Source organism: Sapajus apella, unplaced genomic scaffold (genome assembly GCF_009761245.1).
Source record: "Sapajus apella isolate SASKATOON/1434 unplaced genomic scaffold, GSC_monkey_1.0 scaffold160, whole genome shotgun sequence".
Lineage (NCBI taxonomy): Eukaryota > Metazoa > Chordata > Mammalia > Primates > Cebidae > Sapajus > Sapajus apella.
The window spans coordinates 1,761,083-1,776,390 of record NW_022437100.1 but is presented as its reverse complement, the minus strand read 5'-3'; the positions used below and the strand labels follow the sequence as shown (position 1 = coordinate 1,776,390).

At 51.8% G+C, this 15,308-nt stretch overlaps 1 protein-coding gene across 4 annotated transcripts in view; it reads left to right on the top strand.

The window, feature by feature from the left end:
- The first annotated feature begins 522 nt into the window (after positions 1-522).
- BAIAP2L2 (BAR/IMD domain containing adaptor protein 2 like 2) overlaps positions 523-15,308 on the top strand; it is a 25,029-nt gene continuing 10,243 nt past the window's right edge. Inside the window, exons 1-7 of one of the 4 annotated variants that reach the window (XM_032266752.1) lie at positions 523-895; positions 1,769-1,872; positions 2,016-2,091; positions 2,891-2,977; positions 11,253-11,324; positions 11,555-11,671; positions 12,592-12,738. In XM_032266752.1, coding sequence (XP_032122643.1) covers positions 1,823-1,872; positions 2,016-2,091; positions 2,891-2,977; positions 11,253-11,324; positions 11,555-11,671; positions 12,592-12,738 — 549 coding nt within the window. In that variant the 5' untranslated portion in view covers positions 523-895; positions 1,769-1,822. Of the gene's footprint in view, positions 896-1,768; positions 1,873-2,015; positions 2,092-2,890; positions 2,978-3,314; positions 3,377-6,030; positions 6,258-11,252; positions 11,325-11,554; positions 11,672-12,591; positions 12,739-15,308 lie in introns of those variants that run through there. The other 3 variants (XM_032266750.1, XM_032266751.1, XM_032266754.1) reach the window with 3 other exon arrangements.

Sequence of the window (15,308 nt, the reverse complement as noted above, 5' to 3'; positions counted from 1 at the left end):
CCTGGGCAGGGACACTTCCTCTTTCCTCTAGGCCTCCCCTAAACTGGCCCTTAGGGTGTTCAGAGGCAGCTGACAGGTCCGCATACCCCAGGCAGGCCCGAGGGGACCACAATCCTCAACCTCATCTTCGCAGACGAGGGCAAGCCCCATTTGCCACCCAGAGAGGCCAGGGACTCCGCACAGACAGGCGGCGCGTGTGCAGGGCCAAGGTCAGCCCAGGGCTGGGCGACTTCAGGGTTTGTGGGACTCCAGCTCCAGCAAGTGGAGGAGCTGGGTGGGCCAGAGTGGCTGTGGGAGCCACAGAGGGCGTGGCCCCGCCGTGAGCTGCAGGCCTGAGGACAGTGAGGAGCAGAGCTCTGTTCCCCTCCAGGGCTGCTTCTGTGGGTCTGGCAGGGAGGGTCCTGGGGGAGGGCATCAGGCAGCACCAACCCAGTAAGGTGGGCAATGCCTGGTATAGGCAGGTGGGAGGGCGGGGCCCCCAGGGTCAGTGTCCTTAAGAAGGGGGTGACTCAGGAAGGGGAGGGCTCATCCACATGGGCACTTGTACCAGCCCATGGCTCCTCAGGGTGAATAATTGAAGGGCAGGTCACACGAGCCCGCCCGTCACAGGATGCCTTCCCCGCCGGGTCCGGTTACGCCCCAGATCGCATTCTGACATCCCCAGCTGGTGAATAATTAAGCTGCCACCTCCTCTGAGGCAGGCCTCCATCTCCAGGTCCCACTCTGCAGCTTCCTCATTGCCGGCCAAGCCGTGGGCCCCTGAGAGACCACCCACCACTGCTCCCAGCCGGGCCATCGCCACCAGCTCCCAGCCTCCTGCTCAGACCCCGGCGACAGCCGTCCCATGCCCCCCGAGATGGACCAGTTCTACAGGTCCACCATGGCCATCTACAAGGTGAGCACATGGCAGCTGAGCCAGGGCCCCAGCCCCCCCTCCTAGGGCGCAGAAGTCAGGCCTGCTCTGCGGGACGGAGGGCCAGCTGGGGCTGCAGGTGTCCTTGGAAGGGAAGCCTGGAACCAGGCTGGGCCAGAGGTGGGTACGGGGGTGAGGATCCCTAAGAGCACTCAGCCACACACTCAGCAGGAACTCCCAACTCCCAGGTGCTGGACAAGGCAGGAGGGGGCCCAGGAACCCGTGGTGGGGATTATTGAGAGTCCCGATGAGAAGGGCCTGGCTGCCCAGCCTGGGAATAAAGACCCTCTCTCTCTCTCTCGTTTCTGAGCCCCTCACTCAGACTTCCGGCTTCACCCCGGGGGGTTGCTGGTCTCCACAGATACTTGCTGAGCACCTCCTGTGTGCACCTGTAAGCCTCACACCACCCACCTGTGAAGTAGAAAATGATCACCCTGTTTGATAGATGAGAAAACTGAGACCAACGAGGTTAAACAGCTCATTCAAGGTCATGAAGGGAGGAAGAGTCGCTGCTGCGATTTGAACCAAGACCCAAGTCCAAGTCCAAGCCTAAGTCTAGGCCGGTCTCCACCACCCAGGGAGCCTTCCACCTGGCCCCCGCCCGGGGTGGCCCACACTCATCCAGCCACAGTCTTGCCCGTGGTGGGGTTTTCTTGGAGGAGGGCGAGAGCTGCCCTTGCCGCTGGGGCAACTGTTGGCAGCCCCATGTGTCTGGCTCAGCAAAGCCTGGACCCAGGGCAGGTCTGAGCCGTGCTCAGTGGGGACCACAGCTGGTGGGCCTGCTTCAGCCCAGGGGGAGGAGGAGAACCTTCTTAGTGCATTATCTCAGGAGGCACCTCGGTCCCACCAGAGCAGGTGTGAGCAGGAGCTGGCTGCGAGGGGACCATAGCTTGAAACAGGACCCCAAAAATGGGATCTGAGGCCCCTATAGCCAGAGCCAGGATTCTGGATGAGCCTAGGTTTGTAGATGGGCTCCCCAAAGTCTGGGGGCTTCTCACTGGGGCAGGTGCCCTGTCCCTGATGCCCGGTGACTTGGCTCTGTCCATGGTTTCTTCTCCCTCCCCCATCTCCACACTTTTCCGTCCTGGCCCCCGGCTTCCAGAGCATCATGGAGCAGTTTAACCCCGCCCTGGAGAACCTGGTGTACCTGGGCAACAACTACCTGCGTGCCTTCCATGGTGAGTGCCTGCCCAGGCCACCCAGCACCAGCCCTTAGCCTCTGCTGTCTCCACACCCCCCGGGCCATCTGTACCCCCAACCCAGAGTCTCTGCACCCCACACCTGTTCATACTCAGCCCTACACCCTCCTACCCACCACCCCCACCCTCACGCCCCTGCAGCCAGAGAGGCCTTATGCACCCCCACTCTCTTGTGCCCACGCATCCCTGTCCACACCCAGCACCCCTCACTGCCCCCTCCTTCAGATGCCCCCAGACACTCTCACGATACAATATCAGACGCTGCAGCCCCACATACCCCAGTGCATCTCCTGACGATGCATACATTTCTAGGTGTCACCTTGATTCCACCTACTGAACCCACCCCCTATACCCAGTCCCACCTCTACACCCAGGCTCACACGGCAGCTGGCTTCCTCACTCTGACCGGCCACCATCCACACACCGTGCAGCTGGCCTTGACACTGCCTCGACCCCCATGCAAACCCTTGTACCCGTCCACTGTGGCCACCCATACCTGCCAATAGCAGCCCCCTACCCACCAGCGCTGATCAACCCTGAAGCTCAGGGCCACCCATCCCCCTGCTTCTTAGATGTCCTCCACGCCACCTCCCTGCCCCAGCCCTCACCCTATGCCCCTGCACCTGAGTTCCACAGCACAACTGGCCACACCATCAGGGGCACACACAGATGCCCACACCCCACCCACGACAGACACGGTCCCCTCCAGATGGAAGCAGCCTCCATGAGGGTGGGGCGGATGCAGGGTTGGACTGGACCCATCCCTTCTGGTCCACAGCCCTGTCTGAGGCGGCCGAGGTCTACTTCAGTGCCATCCAGAAGATTGGGGAGCGTGCCCTGCAGAGTCCCACCTCCCAGATTCTGGGTGAGGCTCCTCCTCCATGGCAGACCCCATTCTCGGGCCCTCCTTTGGCACACTTGCCCTTCCAGGATGTCCTGCATCCCTGACACAGGCCTTGCAGCCCAAGGCCCAGAGCCAGACTCTGGGGTCCAGGCTTCCCCCCAGCACTCCCTGCCAGGTTGCCCCTGGGCTGGGACACACATGGCCTGGCTCCCAGAGAGCCATATGGGAGGTTCCTGGACTTTGGTCCCGAAACCGAGCCTCGGGCAGGCCCTCTGTTGGCTTCCAGCGGAAGAGGTGGCGGGTGGGCGGGCAGGGCGGCTCCCCGACACCTTAGCCACAGCTCCATCCATGCCTCCAGGGGAGATCTTGGTGCAGATGTCTGACACCCAGCGACACTTGAACTCCGACCTGGAGGTGGTGGTGAGTATCAGACCCCAGGATCTGGAATCAGGCTGGGTTCCAAGGAGAGGGCCCAGCCTGCCAGATGCCCGTCCCAGGGAGGATGACCTGCCCCAGCTGTACCTTAGCCACAGCAGTGGCTGCCCTTCCCAGCACCTGGCTTTGTGGGGCACAGTTCCCTGCAATAGTCATTCAAGCTTCTAGCAGCCCTAGGAGGCTGGTGGCATTTCTGCCTCGATTTTACAGAGGAAGAAATGGAGTCTCAAAAAGCCAGTCATTGTCCAGGCAAGGTGGCCTAGAATCCCAGCACTTTGGGAGGCTGAGGTGGGCAGATCACCTGAGGTCAGGAGATCGAGACCATCCTGGCCAATACGGTGAAACCCCATCTCTACTAAAAATACAAAAATTAGCTGGACATGGTGGCTCGTGCAAGCTACTCGGGAGGCTGAGGCAGGAGAATCGCTTGAACCAGGGAGTTGGAGGTTGCAGTGAGCCGAGATCGCACCATTGTACGCCAGCCGGGGCAACAGAAAAAAGCCACAACCTAAAAAAAAAAAAAAAAAAAAAACGGTAGTCATTGCCTGAGATGCCAGAGTGAGTGGAGGCACAAGGAAAAGAAAGGACTGCTGCCCCCTCCCTGCCCCACAGCCCTGCCCTCCTCCCTGCAGCCTCCCAGGGAGCAGCCACGCGGACCTGACCATGTCATGCCTATGAGCAGAACCCTTCCACGTCCCCACTGCCCAGAGAACCGAACACAGGCTCCTCAGTGAGGGGTCCTAGGCCCTGCCGATCCAGCAGCTTCTCCCGACACCGCCAACACAGCCCAACCCCCCCGAAGAGTGGGCCCTCTGCTGGTGTCCTCACTGTGGAGCTGCTGCCCTGCTGTCCTTTAAGCCTAGAGCCACCTGTCCCTCCCACTGCTGAACAATGCAGCTGTCCCCTCCTCCCCGAAGCCTCCTCTGACCCCCTGGGGCAGGTTCAGTCTCCCCTCCCCCTGGACTCCAACAGGTCCTTCTATCTGTCCTTAGCTCGTGGTGGGTTCAAAGCTCAGCTTCACCAGTGACTAGTTTTGTGACCTTGGACTCTGTGCGTCTGTTTACCTGTCTGAGAATCGGAGATAATCATAATTACTTCCTCCCAGGACTCTTGAGAAAATGAAGTGGATTAATAAGCACAAACTGTCTGCCCTGGTCCCCGCAAGGCCCCTGGGTATCTTAGCTATGATAACTAGAAGTTAACTCGCCTGCCGCTATCCCTCCCGAGACTGGGAGATCTACAAAGGCCTCCTCTCCATAGCTCGAGGGCCTGGCGCCAGCAGGGCTTCAGTGACTGCAGCGGGAAAGAAAAGAGCTGAGGGAGTGGGCTTGGCTAGATGGAGAGAAGAGAGGGCTTTCCAAGGGAGCCTGGCAGCGGGCAGTGGGCAGCGGGCAGACAGGAGCCAGGGCTTGGGCGCAGGGGCTGAGTGGGAGAGGTGGGTGGGGTCTGGTGGCGAGGCGTCTCAGAAGCTTGGGAAGGAAATTTCAACTAATTGTTTTCCCTCCAGCGTGTGAAGGGGAACTGCTGGAAGTCAGGGTGCACTTTGCAGGGGGACACCATAAAATACTGATCAGTTGGGCATAGGGAACAATCTTTTTTTTTTTTTGAGATGGAGTCTCAATCTGTCACCCAGGCTGGAGTGCCGTGGTGCGATCTCAGCTCACTGTAACCTCTGCCTCCCAGATTCAAGCAATTCTCCTGCCTCAGCCTCCCGAGTAGCTGGGACTACAGGTGCCTGCTACCATGCCTGGCTAATTTTTGTATTTTTAGTAGAGATGGGATTTCACCATGTTAGCCAGGATGGTTTCAGTCTCTTGACGTCATGATCCGCCCACCTCAGCCTCCCAAAGTGCTGGGATTACAGGCATGAGCCACCGCGCTCAGCCAAAATAAAGTTCTTAAATATCTTAAGTGTTAAGCTCAACAGATATTGACAGTTGTGTGCCCTATGTGGCCACTGTGTTAAAGAGGATTTATTTAGAACGTTTCCATCAACCCAGAAAGTTCTCTTAAATTCCTTTTGTCAATCTTGCACCCTAGGGGCAAACCCTTTCTGACTTACATCTCTTATATCTTCATTTGACTTGAATTGTACACTATACATTCTTTTGTGTCTAGCTTCTTGCACTCAGCATAGACTATAAGATTAATTCATGTTGTTACATTGTATGAATCTGTGTCACTATCAAGGAATACCTGAGACTGGGTAATTTATAAGGAAAAGAGGTAGATTTTGGCTCCTAGCTCTGCAGGCTGTACAAGCATGGCACCAACATCTGCTCAGCTTCCCATGAGGGCCTCAGGAAGCTTACGATCATGGCAGAAGGTGAAGGGGGGATACCAGGTGCATCACATGGCAGGAGAGAAGAAAGCTCTTTTGATTGGTTGATTGATTGATTTTTTGAGACGGAATTTTGCTCTCGTTGCCCAGGCTGGAGTGCAGTGGCATGATCTTGGCTCACTGCAACATCTATCTTCCAGGTTCAAGCAATTCTCCTGCCTCAGCCTCCCAAGTAGCTGAGATTACAGGCACCCACCACCATACCTGGCTAATTTTTTGTACTTTTAGTAGAGACACGGTTTCATCACATTGGCCAGGCTGGTCTCGAACTCCTGACCTCAGGCGATCCACCTGCCTTGGCCTCCCAAAGTGCTGAGATTACAGGCATGTGCTATTGCACCCGGATGCCAGGCTCTTTTTAAACAGCCAGATATTGCATTAACTCATTACTACAGGGAAGCCGCCAAGCCATTCATGAGGGATCCGCCCCCATGACCCAAACACCTCCCACCAGGCTCCACCTCCTACACTGGGGATTACATTTCCACATGAGATTGGAGGGGGCACAGATCCAATCCATATCATGTATGTATCAACACTTTTTTTCTGTTTTATTTCTTAGTATTCCATTGTATGAATATCCCACAATGTGTCTGTCCATTCTTCTGTTGATAGTCATTTGGGTCATTTCCAGTTGAAGACCATTATGGAACTATTATGAATAAGGCTGCTATGAACATTCTTGTACAAGTCTTTTTATGGATATATGTTTTCACTTCTGTTGGGCAAATATCTAGGAGTGGAATTTGCAGGGCACGGGGTTGACATATGTTTATTAGAGTTCTCCAACATTCTTGTGCTATTCTGCATTCCCGCCAGCAATGAATGAAAATTGCTGTTGTTCTAAATTCTTGCCATTGTTCAGCGTCATCAGTCTTTTTTATTTTAGTCATTCTCGTGGGTATGGAGTGGTGTCTCACTGTGGCTTTGTTTAGATGTCCCTGATGACTAATGACTTTTAATGTGCTTGCTGGACATTTGTACAGCTTCTTCCTTAAGATGCTGGTTTAGTGTAGCGAAAATGCTACTGTGACTCTTCCTGGAATACACCCTCCTACCTTGAACCAGATATATATTCACGTATCTGCGAATCCTTTACTGGTGGGCATTTCTGTTGTTTACCATTTTTTGCTGTTGCAAACCTTCAATTATGGATTGGATATGCCTACTTCTGGATGCAAATTTTACTGTTGTGGTAATGATGCCAGAAGCAAAAAGGCTGCTGATAAATCTTTACAAGCTTGTGAAATCTCAGATATCTGTTTATTCCGAGCTTAACCAGATTGAAGTAAGTTTTCGGGAGCTACAGAAATTAAATCAAGGAAAGAATAATAGAGGATTATATTCAATTGAAGTGCTGGAGCTTTTCTGATATTACCAGTTCTCCTTCATAGACATTTTATAAAGCTCTTTTACGTGAACTCTTACTTCAGCCAGGCAAGAAAGATGTTTTGTTTGCAACCATCTCAGTGTCAAGAAATGTGTACCAGTGAGTACCTGGCCCATCACTGACTGATGCTCCTGGGTAGGATTGTAGGTTTCACATGAACCTATTCTAGGTTGTGGACACTGGTGCGGAGAGGTTCTGAAGTTTTTTAAAATACATAACTGGGTTGGTTTTAAGTAAAATTATTTGTGTATTGATAAAAACTCTAATTTCTTAAAAAAAAAGATGTTGGTTTAGCCTTTTACTCATTTTTTATTGGAGTATACTTATTGTTGAATTATTTGTACAGTCAAGATATGAGTCTTTTGTCAGTAGATGTATGGGAAATTTTTTTTCCAATCTGTAGCTTGCCTATTCATTTTCTTAATACTGTGTCTTTAATGAACATGAATTATAATTTTTTTTGAGACAGAGTCTTGCTCTGTTGCCCAGGCTGGAGTGCAATGGCATGATCTCAGCTCACTGCAACCACCACCTCCTGGGTTCAAGTGATTTGCCCTGCCTCAGCCTCCTAAATAGCTGGGATTATGGCGCCCATGACCACGCCTAGCTAAGTTATTGTATTTTTAGTAGAGGTGGTGTTTCACCGTGTTGGCCAGGCTGGTCTCTAACTCCTGACCTCAGGCAATCCACCCGCCTTAGCCTCCCACCTGTAAAGGCGTGAGCCACCATGCCCGGCCAAATTATAAATTTTTATAGCCAGAAATGGCACTGCACACCTATAGTCTCAGCTCCTTGGGAGACTGAGGTGGGAGGATCACCTGAGCGTAGGAGTTCAAGGCTTATGTTCAAGCTCTGATCGCACCACTGTACTCCATCGTGGGTGACAGAGCAAGACCCTGTCCCTAAAGATATAAATAAACAAATACATAAATGTTTATGAAGCCCAGTTTTGCAATTTTTATGCTTTTATTTTTTGCAGTGGTTTGCGCTTGTGTCCTATCCAAGCAATCTTTTCCTGCCCCATGGCAAATATATTCTCCTAAGTTTTCCTCTAGAAACTCTATTTTATGGACTTTACATTCCTTTCTATGATTTGTCTTAAATTTATTTTTGTGTATGAAATGAGATGGAGTCAGAGTTTAATTTTCCCTGGATGAGTATTCAGTTATTCCCACATCATTTTAAAAACACTTCCCTTGACTCACTGAAATGACTTGATATCTTGGTCAAAAATTGATTTTGGGCTGGGCACAGTGGGTGGATCACCTGAGATTAGGAGTTCAAGACCAGCCTGATCAACATGATGAAACCCCGTCTCTACTAAAAATACAAAATTAGCCGGGTGTGAAGGTGTGCGCCGGTAGTCCCAGCTACTCAGGAGGCTGAGACAGGAGAATCGCTTGAATGTAGGAGGCAGAGGTTGCAGTGAGCTGAGATCGTGCCACTGCACTCCTGCCTGGGCAACAGAGCAAGACCCTGTCTCAAAAAAAAAACTTGATTTTGCATATATGTGTGGGTTTATTTCTGGACTCTGTTCCATTGGTATGTGTGTCTAACCTTATGTTGATATCACACTGTGTTAATGACTGTAGCTTTATAGTAAGTACTGAAATCAAGTAAGCTAAGTACTTTTTCTTTTTCAAAATTATTTTTCCTATTCAAGATTCTTTGCATTTAATCTAAATTATGGAATCCATCATCTTGTCAATTTCTTTAAGAAAGGCTTCTGGAATTTTGATAGAGTTGCATTAATCTATAAATCAATGGTCATCTTAACAATATTGAGTCTTACAGACTCATGAATATGGTGTATTTCTCCATTTATTTTTCTTAGCAATGCTTTGTCATTTTTAGCAAGTGACATTTGCAGAGGTGGCAAAAGGATTCCCCAAGAGTTACTGGAGGCTGGGCACAGTGGTTCATGCCTGTAATCCCAGCACTTTGGGAAGACAAGGTGAGCAGATAGTTTGAGGTCAGGAGTTCAAGACCAGCCTGGCCAACATGGAGAAACCCTGTCCCTACTAAAAATACAGAAGTTAACCAGACATGGTGGTGCACATCTGTAATCCCAGCTCCTCCGGTGGCTGAGGTGTGAGAATCATTTGAACCCAGGAGGCAGAGGTTTCAGTGAGCTGAGATAGCACCACTGCCACTCCAGCTCTGACAACAGAGCAAGACTCTGTCTCAAAAAAAAAAAAAAAAGAGTTACTGGGGTCCCTCTGTCCATAGAGCTTGCAGTGCATGGTCTCAACCACGGGATCTGCTGTCAACTCCCTGGACTTCTGTACTGAGGCATTCCCAGGACCCTGTAATGAAGTGTGTGCCCCAGGGAGTGGAGATGGGGAGGGCAGTCTCTGTCTAATCCATGGGGAATTCCTCAGCCGGCTCTGGAGTTGGTGACTTCCTCTGTCAGAAGCCACCTGCTCACAGCCTGTTATCTGCCTGTAATGGACACAGCAAGAGCTCAAAGTTCGCTTCCATTGTCAACCTCTTTTGTTTTTTTGGGTTTTTTTTGAGATGGAGTCTCACTCTGTCGCCCAGGCTGGTGTGCAGTGCTGTGATCTTGGCTCACTGCAACCTCCACCTCCTGGGTTCAAGCGATTCTCCTGCCTCAGCCTCCTGAGTAGCTGGGATTACAGGCATGAACCACCACACCTGGCTAATTTTTGTATTTTTAGCAGAGACAGGGTTTTGCCACGTTGGCCAGGCTGGTCTTGAACTCCTGACCTCAAGTGATCCTCCCACCTCGGCCTCCCAAAGTGCAGGGACTACAGGCATGAGCCATTATGGTTGGCCCACTGTCAACCTCTTGATGGACCCATTTCTTCAGGAGCTTGGCAACCTTTCCATTAACCCAGTGATGCCTGGGACCTACCAGCTGGGGGCATCGTGGGTCCGCGTCCTCTGCTTCATTGGCGATCACAGCCAAACCACAACAGGAAGAGCCATGATATGGCTGTCTCGCTGAGGCACACATTGCCACCACGTGCCTTCGTGCATGCATGACTGGAAGCAGAAGCAACAGGATTGCATGGCACGGGACTCAGCTTGTTCCTAAGTGACTTTTCCTGGGCAAGAGGAGGGGAATGGGGCAAAGAGAGTTAGCAGGAAAGGAAAGAGCCCCAGCTTGTCTGCTGAGCTGCCAGCAAGAGCCCTTCAGGCTGTATTTGAAGGGTACCTTATGAGAGCTCCTGCGCCCAGACCTTCTGGGAAGGGCCCTCCCCATCTCCCAGGGCTCTCAGGGTGGGTGGTGACAGCCCCACTGGCTTGGCTCTGCTTCCTCCGGCATCATGCCCATCCCTGTTGCCTCCGCAGGCCGGCCCTGCTGTAACCAAGTGTTCTCTGCAGGTCTGTACTTTGAGTTTGTGCATTTAAAATACATTCTGTGGCTTTTGGTGTGGTTCAAGTTAGTCTCTCCAGGTGCCATTCACCATCGTTATGAGTGCTCTGGTTACAAGGCTGCTTGCGTTTTGAGGGTCTGCCCACGCCCTGTTGTTTCTACTGTTTATTTTGTTTACCTTGTTATATTGTTTATATAGTGTATCTATTTTTGCAGAAGGTGGGGATTTTCAGGAACATGTGGATTGTGATCCACAGAAATCTTAACTGTCTCTTTATTTTTTATTTTTTAAAATTATTTTATTTTATTATTTTTTTGAGACAGAGTCTTGCTCCTTCACCAGGCGCCAGGCTGGAGTGCAGTGGCGCAATCTCGGCTCACTGCAACCTCCATCTTCCCAGTTCAAGCAATGTTCCTGCCTCAGCCTCCTGAGTAGCTGGGATTACAGGCGCGTACCGCCATGCCCAGCATATTTTTGTATTTTTAGTAGAGACGGGGTTTCACCATGTTGGCCAGGCTGGTCTCAAACTCCTGACCTCATGATCCACCCACCTTGGTCTCTCAAAGTGCTGGGATTACAGGCACAAGCCACTGCTCCTGGCCTCAGTGTTCAACCATTTCATCCACTCTCCAACCAGGGGCTCTTGTCTCTGTGTCTCAGACAGGTGGGCAGGTGCCTGTATTCGAGGAGCATGGTGGGAAGTCTCTTACAGCAGAAAGTGCAAGGGGGTGCTAGGGCCTGGGAACAGTAGGGGGGGCCTTGATCACCCTCATCCTGCACTCCATGCAGGTGCAGACATTCCATGGAGACTTGCTGCAGCACATGGAGAAGAACACCAAGCTGGACATGCAGTTCATCAAAGTGAGTCTGACTTCCCTACTCAGCCTCCAGCCCCTTGCAGGCAGGACCACCTCTCCCGTTTGACAGGTGGGCACACAGAGGACAGTGCTGAGTGTTGACTGGCCCCATATTATCCAGGTTCCCAGCTGAGCTCCCAGTCTCCAAACTTCCGGGGCCCTGATCTCTGGAAGGGGTGTCTTGAGCTCTCTGATGTGGGGGGATTCTTCCTTCCCCACTCCACCCTCCCCCAGGACAGCCGCCAGCACTATGAGATCGAGTACCGCCACCGAGCGGCCAACCTGGAGAAGTGCATGTCTGAGCTGTGGCGCATGGAGCGCAAGAGGGACAAGAACGTGCGGGAGATGAAGGTGCCGGGGCCGGAAGGGGCAAGGAGGGTGGGCCGGGAAGCGGAGGAGGGCTATGAAGGGCAGTGCGCAGACCTCGGGGTGAGACCAGGATCTGGGAACCCCGAATGCCCCCCTGAGCTCCCCCACCGAGCGCCACCCCAACTGTGAGGATCGTCGCTGGGGAGGGCAGCCAGTCCTTGGTGGGGTTGGCTCACTAGCTCCCAGGACCACGCTCAGCGCTGCTCCTGGCCTTCTCCAGAATCCCCCGGCCTCTCCTGCAACCCCATCCCACCTCCCCCTTCTCCTAATTCATCGAGAAAATTGCTCGCCTGTACATGGTGACAAAGGTGTCATCCACCAGCTGCCCACCCTCCTCCCCTCCCTCCTGCCAGGCAGAGGCATCCCACCCCGGCTAAGGCCATTACCCGCTCCTGAGACTGGGGCCGCATCCCTGGCCTCTGTCTCCAAGATCCAAACCTATGGATTAACCTTCTACCTCCCTTCGGGTCTCCTCTCCTGGCTCCTGGCTCCATTAAGTAAGCTCATGTCTCCCTCCTCCGAACCTTCCCCCCACGTAGGGGCTATTAATCTACTCATTCATTTTCTCATTAAACCCATCCCCCTCCATCCCCCTGCCCACCAGTCCCATATCTGGGCTTGTCCTGGGTGCCAGGGACAGCGATGGCTCAGACACCCTCAAACACCTCCAGCCCTGCCTGTGACAAGCACCCAGGCAGGGAGGACACAGGGCCCAGACTCATAAGGACAAGGATGCCCATGACGGGGCAGGCTCAGGAGCTAGGATGGGCTGGGTGATGGGGGGTAGACTTGGGGAGGGGGCAGTTAGGAAGGACAGGAGGCTTGAACAGCAGGTGCCTGTGGGGAGAGGGAGGATGAGACACTCACCCACTGCCCCCAGCCAGAACTCCCATTCCCCCCAGGAGAGTGTGAACCGGCTGCACGCCCAGATGCAGGCCTTCGTGTCTGAGAGTCAGCGGGCAGCTGAACTGGAAGAAAAGCGGCGCTACCGCTTCCTGGCGGAGAAGCACCTGCTACTTTCCAACACCTTCCTGCAGTTCTTCAGCCGGGTGAGCTGCACTGGGGGGCAGCAAGCGGGGCGCTTCTGGGAGCTGCACCTGAGCTGCTGCACACAGAGATTTCCTTCCTTCTTCCCTCTTCCCTCCCTTCCTGCCTGTCTGTAGGAATTCATTTTATTTTGCTCTCTCCATTCATTTCTTCCGTTGTTTCTGGGCTTGCTTGTATCACTGCATATTCACTCATGCATTCACTCATGATTTTGTTTGTTTTTTAATGCATTCACTAATTCATGTATTTATTTATTCATGTGCAGACCATTTTTTAATGCCTGCTTGTATATTCTCACAATTCATAAATTCATTAATCGATAGGTTGGTTCAGTTATTGTCTATTAATTTTATTATATTATTTATTTATTTTTGAGACAAAGTTTCGTTCTTGTTGCCCAGGCTGGAGTGCAATGGCATGATCTCGGCTCACTGCAACCCTGCCTCCTAGTTCAAGCAATTCTCCTGCCTCAGCCTCTCCAGTGGCTGGGACTACAGGCATGCGCCACTATGCCTGGCTAATGTTTGTATTTTTAGTAGAGACAGGGTTTTGCCATGTTGGCCAGGCTGGTCTCAAACTCCTGACCTCAAACAATCTGCCTGCCTTAACCTCCCAAAGTGCTGGGATTACAGGCATGAGCCATCACGCCTGGCCATTTTATCAAATTATTTAAATCCGCTATGCTCTTGCTTTCTTCTGTCTGCTAGACTAGTCAGACTCTCTTCTATTTCATTGTATTTCTAATAGATTCCGCTTTCTGAATTTAGCTGCTATGTTGTTTCGTGCATTTTTGGTTATGACTCTTCTACCTTCTTTGTAAATGTTGCCATTTATGTACTTAATGTCTCTCTTAGTCAAGTTTGATGCTTTTAGTTCCGCCTTGTCTGATATTAATACTGCTCTTTCTACTTTCCCTTCTCTTTGCTTATCTCTTCCTATGTTAAGTATATCTTCTATTACTAACGTATAGCTGACTTTTTTCCCTGCATTTTTCCAATGTCATTCGTTGGAATGACATCTGTTCATTTATTCAACAGATTTTTTTTTGGAGGCAGAGTCTCACTCTGTCACCCAGGCTGGAATGCAGTAGTGCAATCTCAGCTCACGGCAATCTCTGCCTCCCGAGTTCAAACGATTCTCCTGCCTCAGCCTCCTGAGCAGCCGGGATTACAGGTGCGCACCACCACACCTGGCCAATTACCATGTTTTTATAAGAGACAGGGTTTCACTATGTTGCTGGAAGTTTCGCTCTTGTTATCCAGGCTGGAGTGCAATGGTGCCATCTTGGCTCACTGCAAACTCCACCTCCAAGATTCAAGCAATTCTCCTGCCTCAGCCTCCCGAGTAGCTGGGATTACAGGTGTGTGCCACCTTGCTTGGCTAACTTTTGTATTTTTAGTAGAGACAGGGTTTCACCACCATGTTGGCCACGCTGGTCTTGAACTCCAGACGTTAGGTGATCTGCCTGCCTCAGCCTCCCAAAGTGCTGGGATTACAGGCTTGAGCCACCGCACCTGGCCCTGGCTCGGGTTTCTTATCCCTGCCAGGCCCTCCCCAAGTCTCTGGATCTGAACCCAGGAGCCCAGGGGCACATGGCTGGATCCAGAGACCCAGACCTCGGCTCAGGCTTCCATCCGCCCGCTCTCACCGCCTCACCCAGCCCCAGGCTCAGCCTTCTCTTCCCCTACTCTTCCACAAAGGGTCCGCCAGGGAGAAACAGTTTTCCTTTTTTGAAAAACAGTTTTATTGACATATAATTCACATACGATTCACCATTTACAGTGAACACTTCCTGGTTTGTAATATGTTCACAGAGTTAGGCATCTATCACCACGATCAAGCTTAAAATATTTTCAATACCCTCTCACAAAAACCCAGTACCTCGGCCAGTCACGATGGCTCATGGCTCTAATCCCAGCACTTTGGGAGGCCGAGGTGGGTGGATCACCTGAGACCAGGAGTTTGAGACCACCCAGGCAAACATGGAGAAGCCCCATCTTACTAAAAATACAAGTTAGTTAAGCGTGGTGGCACACACCTGTAATCCCAGCTACTCAGGAGGCTGAGGCAGGAGAATTGCTGGAATCGCAGAAGCGGAGGTTGCAGTGACCTGAGATCGAAGCATTGCACTCCAGCCTGGACAACAAAAACAAAACTCCGTCTCAAAAAACAAAGAAACCATAAAACCAAAAATCCAAAGCGGTACCCTTGAGCTGTGAGTCCCAGTCCTCCCACCCACCCCAGCCTTAGACAAACAGTAATCTATTTTCTGTCTCAATACATTTGCCCTTCTGGACATTTCATATAAATGGAATCATATTGGCCAGGTGTGGTGGCTCACGCCTATAATTCCAGCACTTTGGGAGGCCAAGGGGGGTGAATCACGAGGTCAGGAGTTCAAGACGAGCCTGGCCAAGATGGTGAAACCCTGTCTCTACTAAAAAAAAATACAAAAATTAGCTGGGCATAGTGTCGGGCACCCGTAATCCCAGCTACTCGGGATGCTGAGGCAGAGAATTGCTTGCCCCAGGAGGCGGAGGCTGCAGTGAGCCGAGATTGCACCACTGCACTC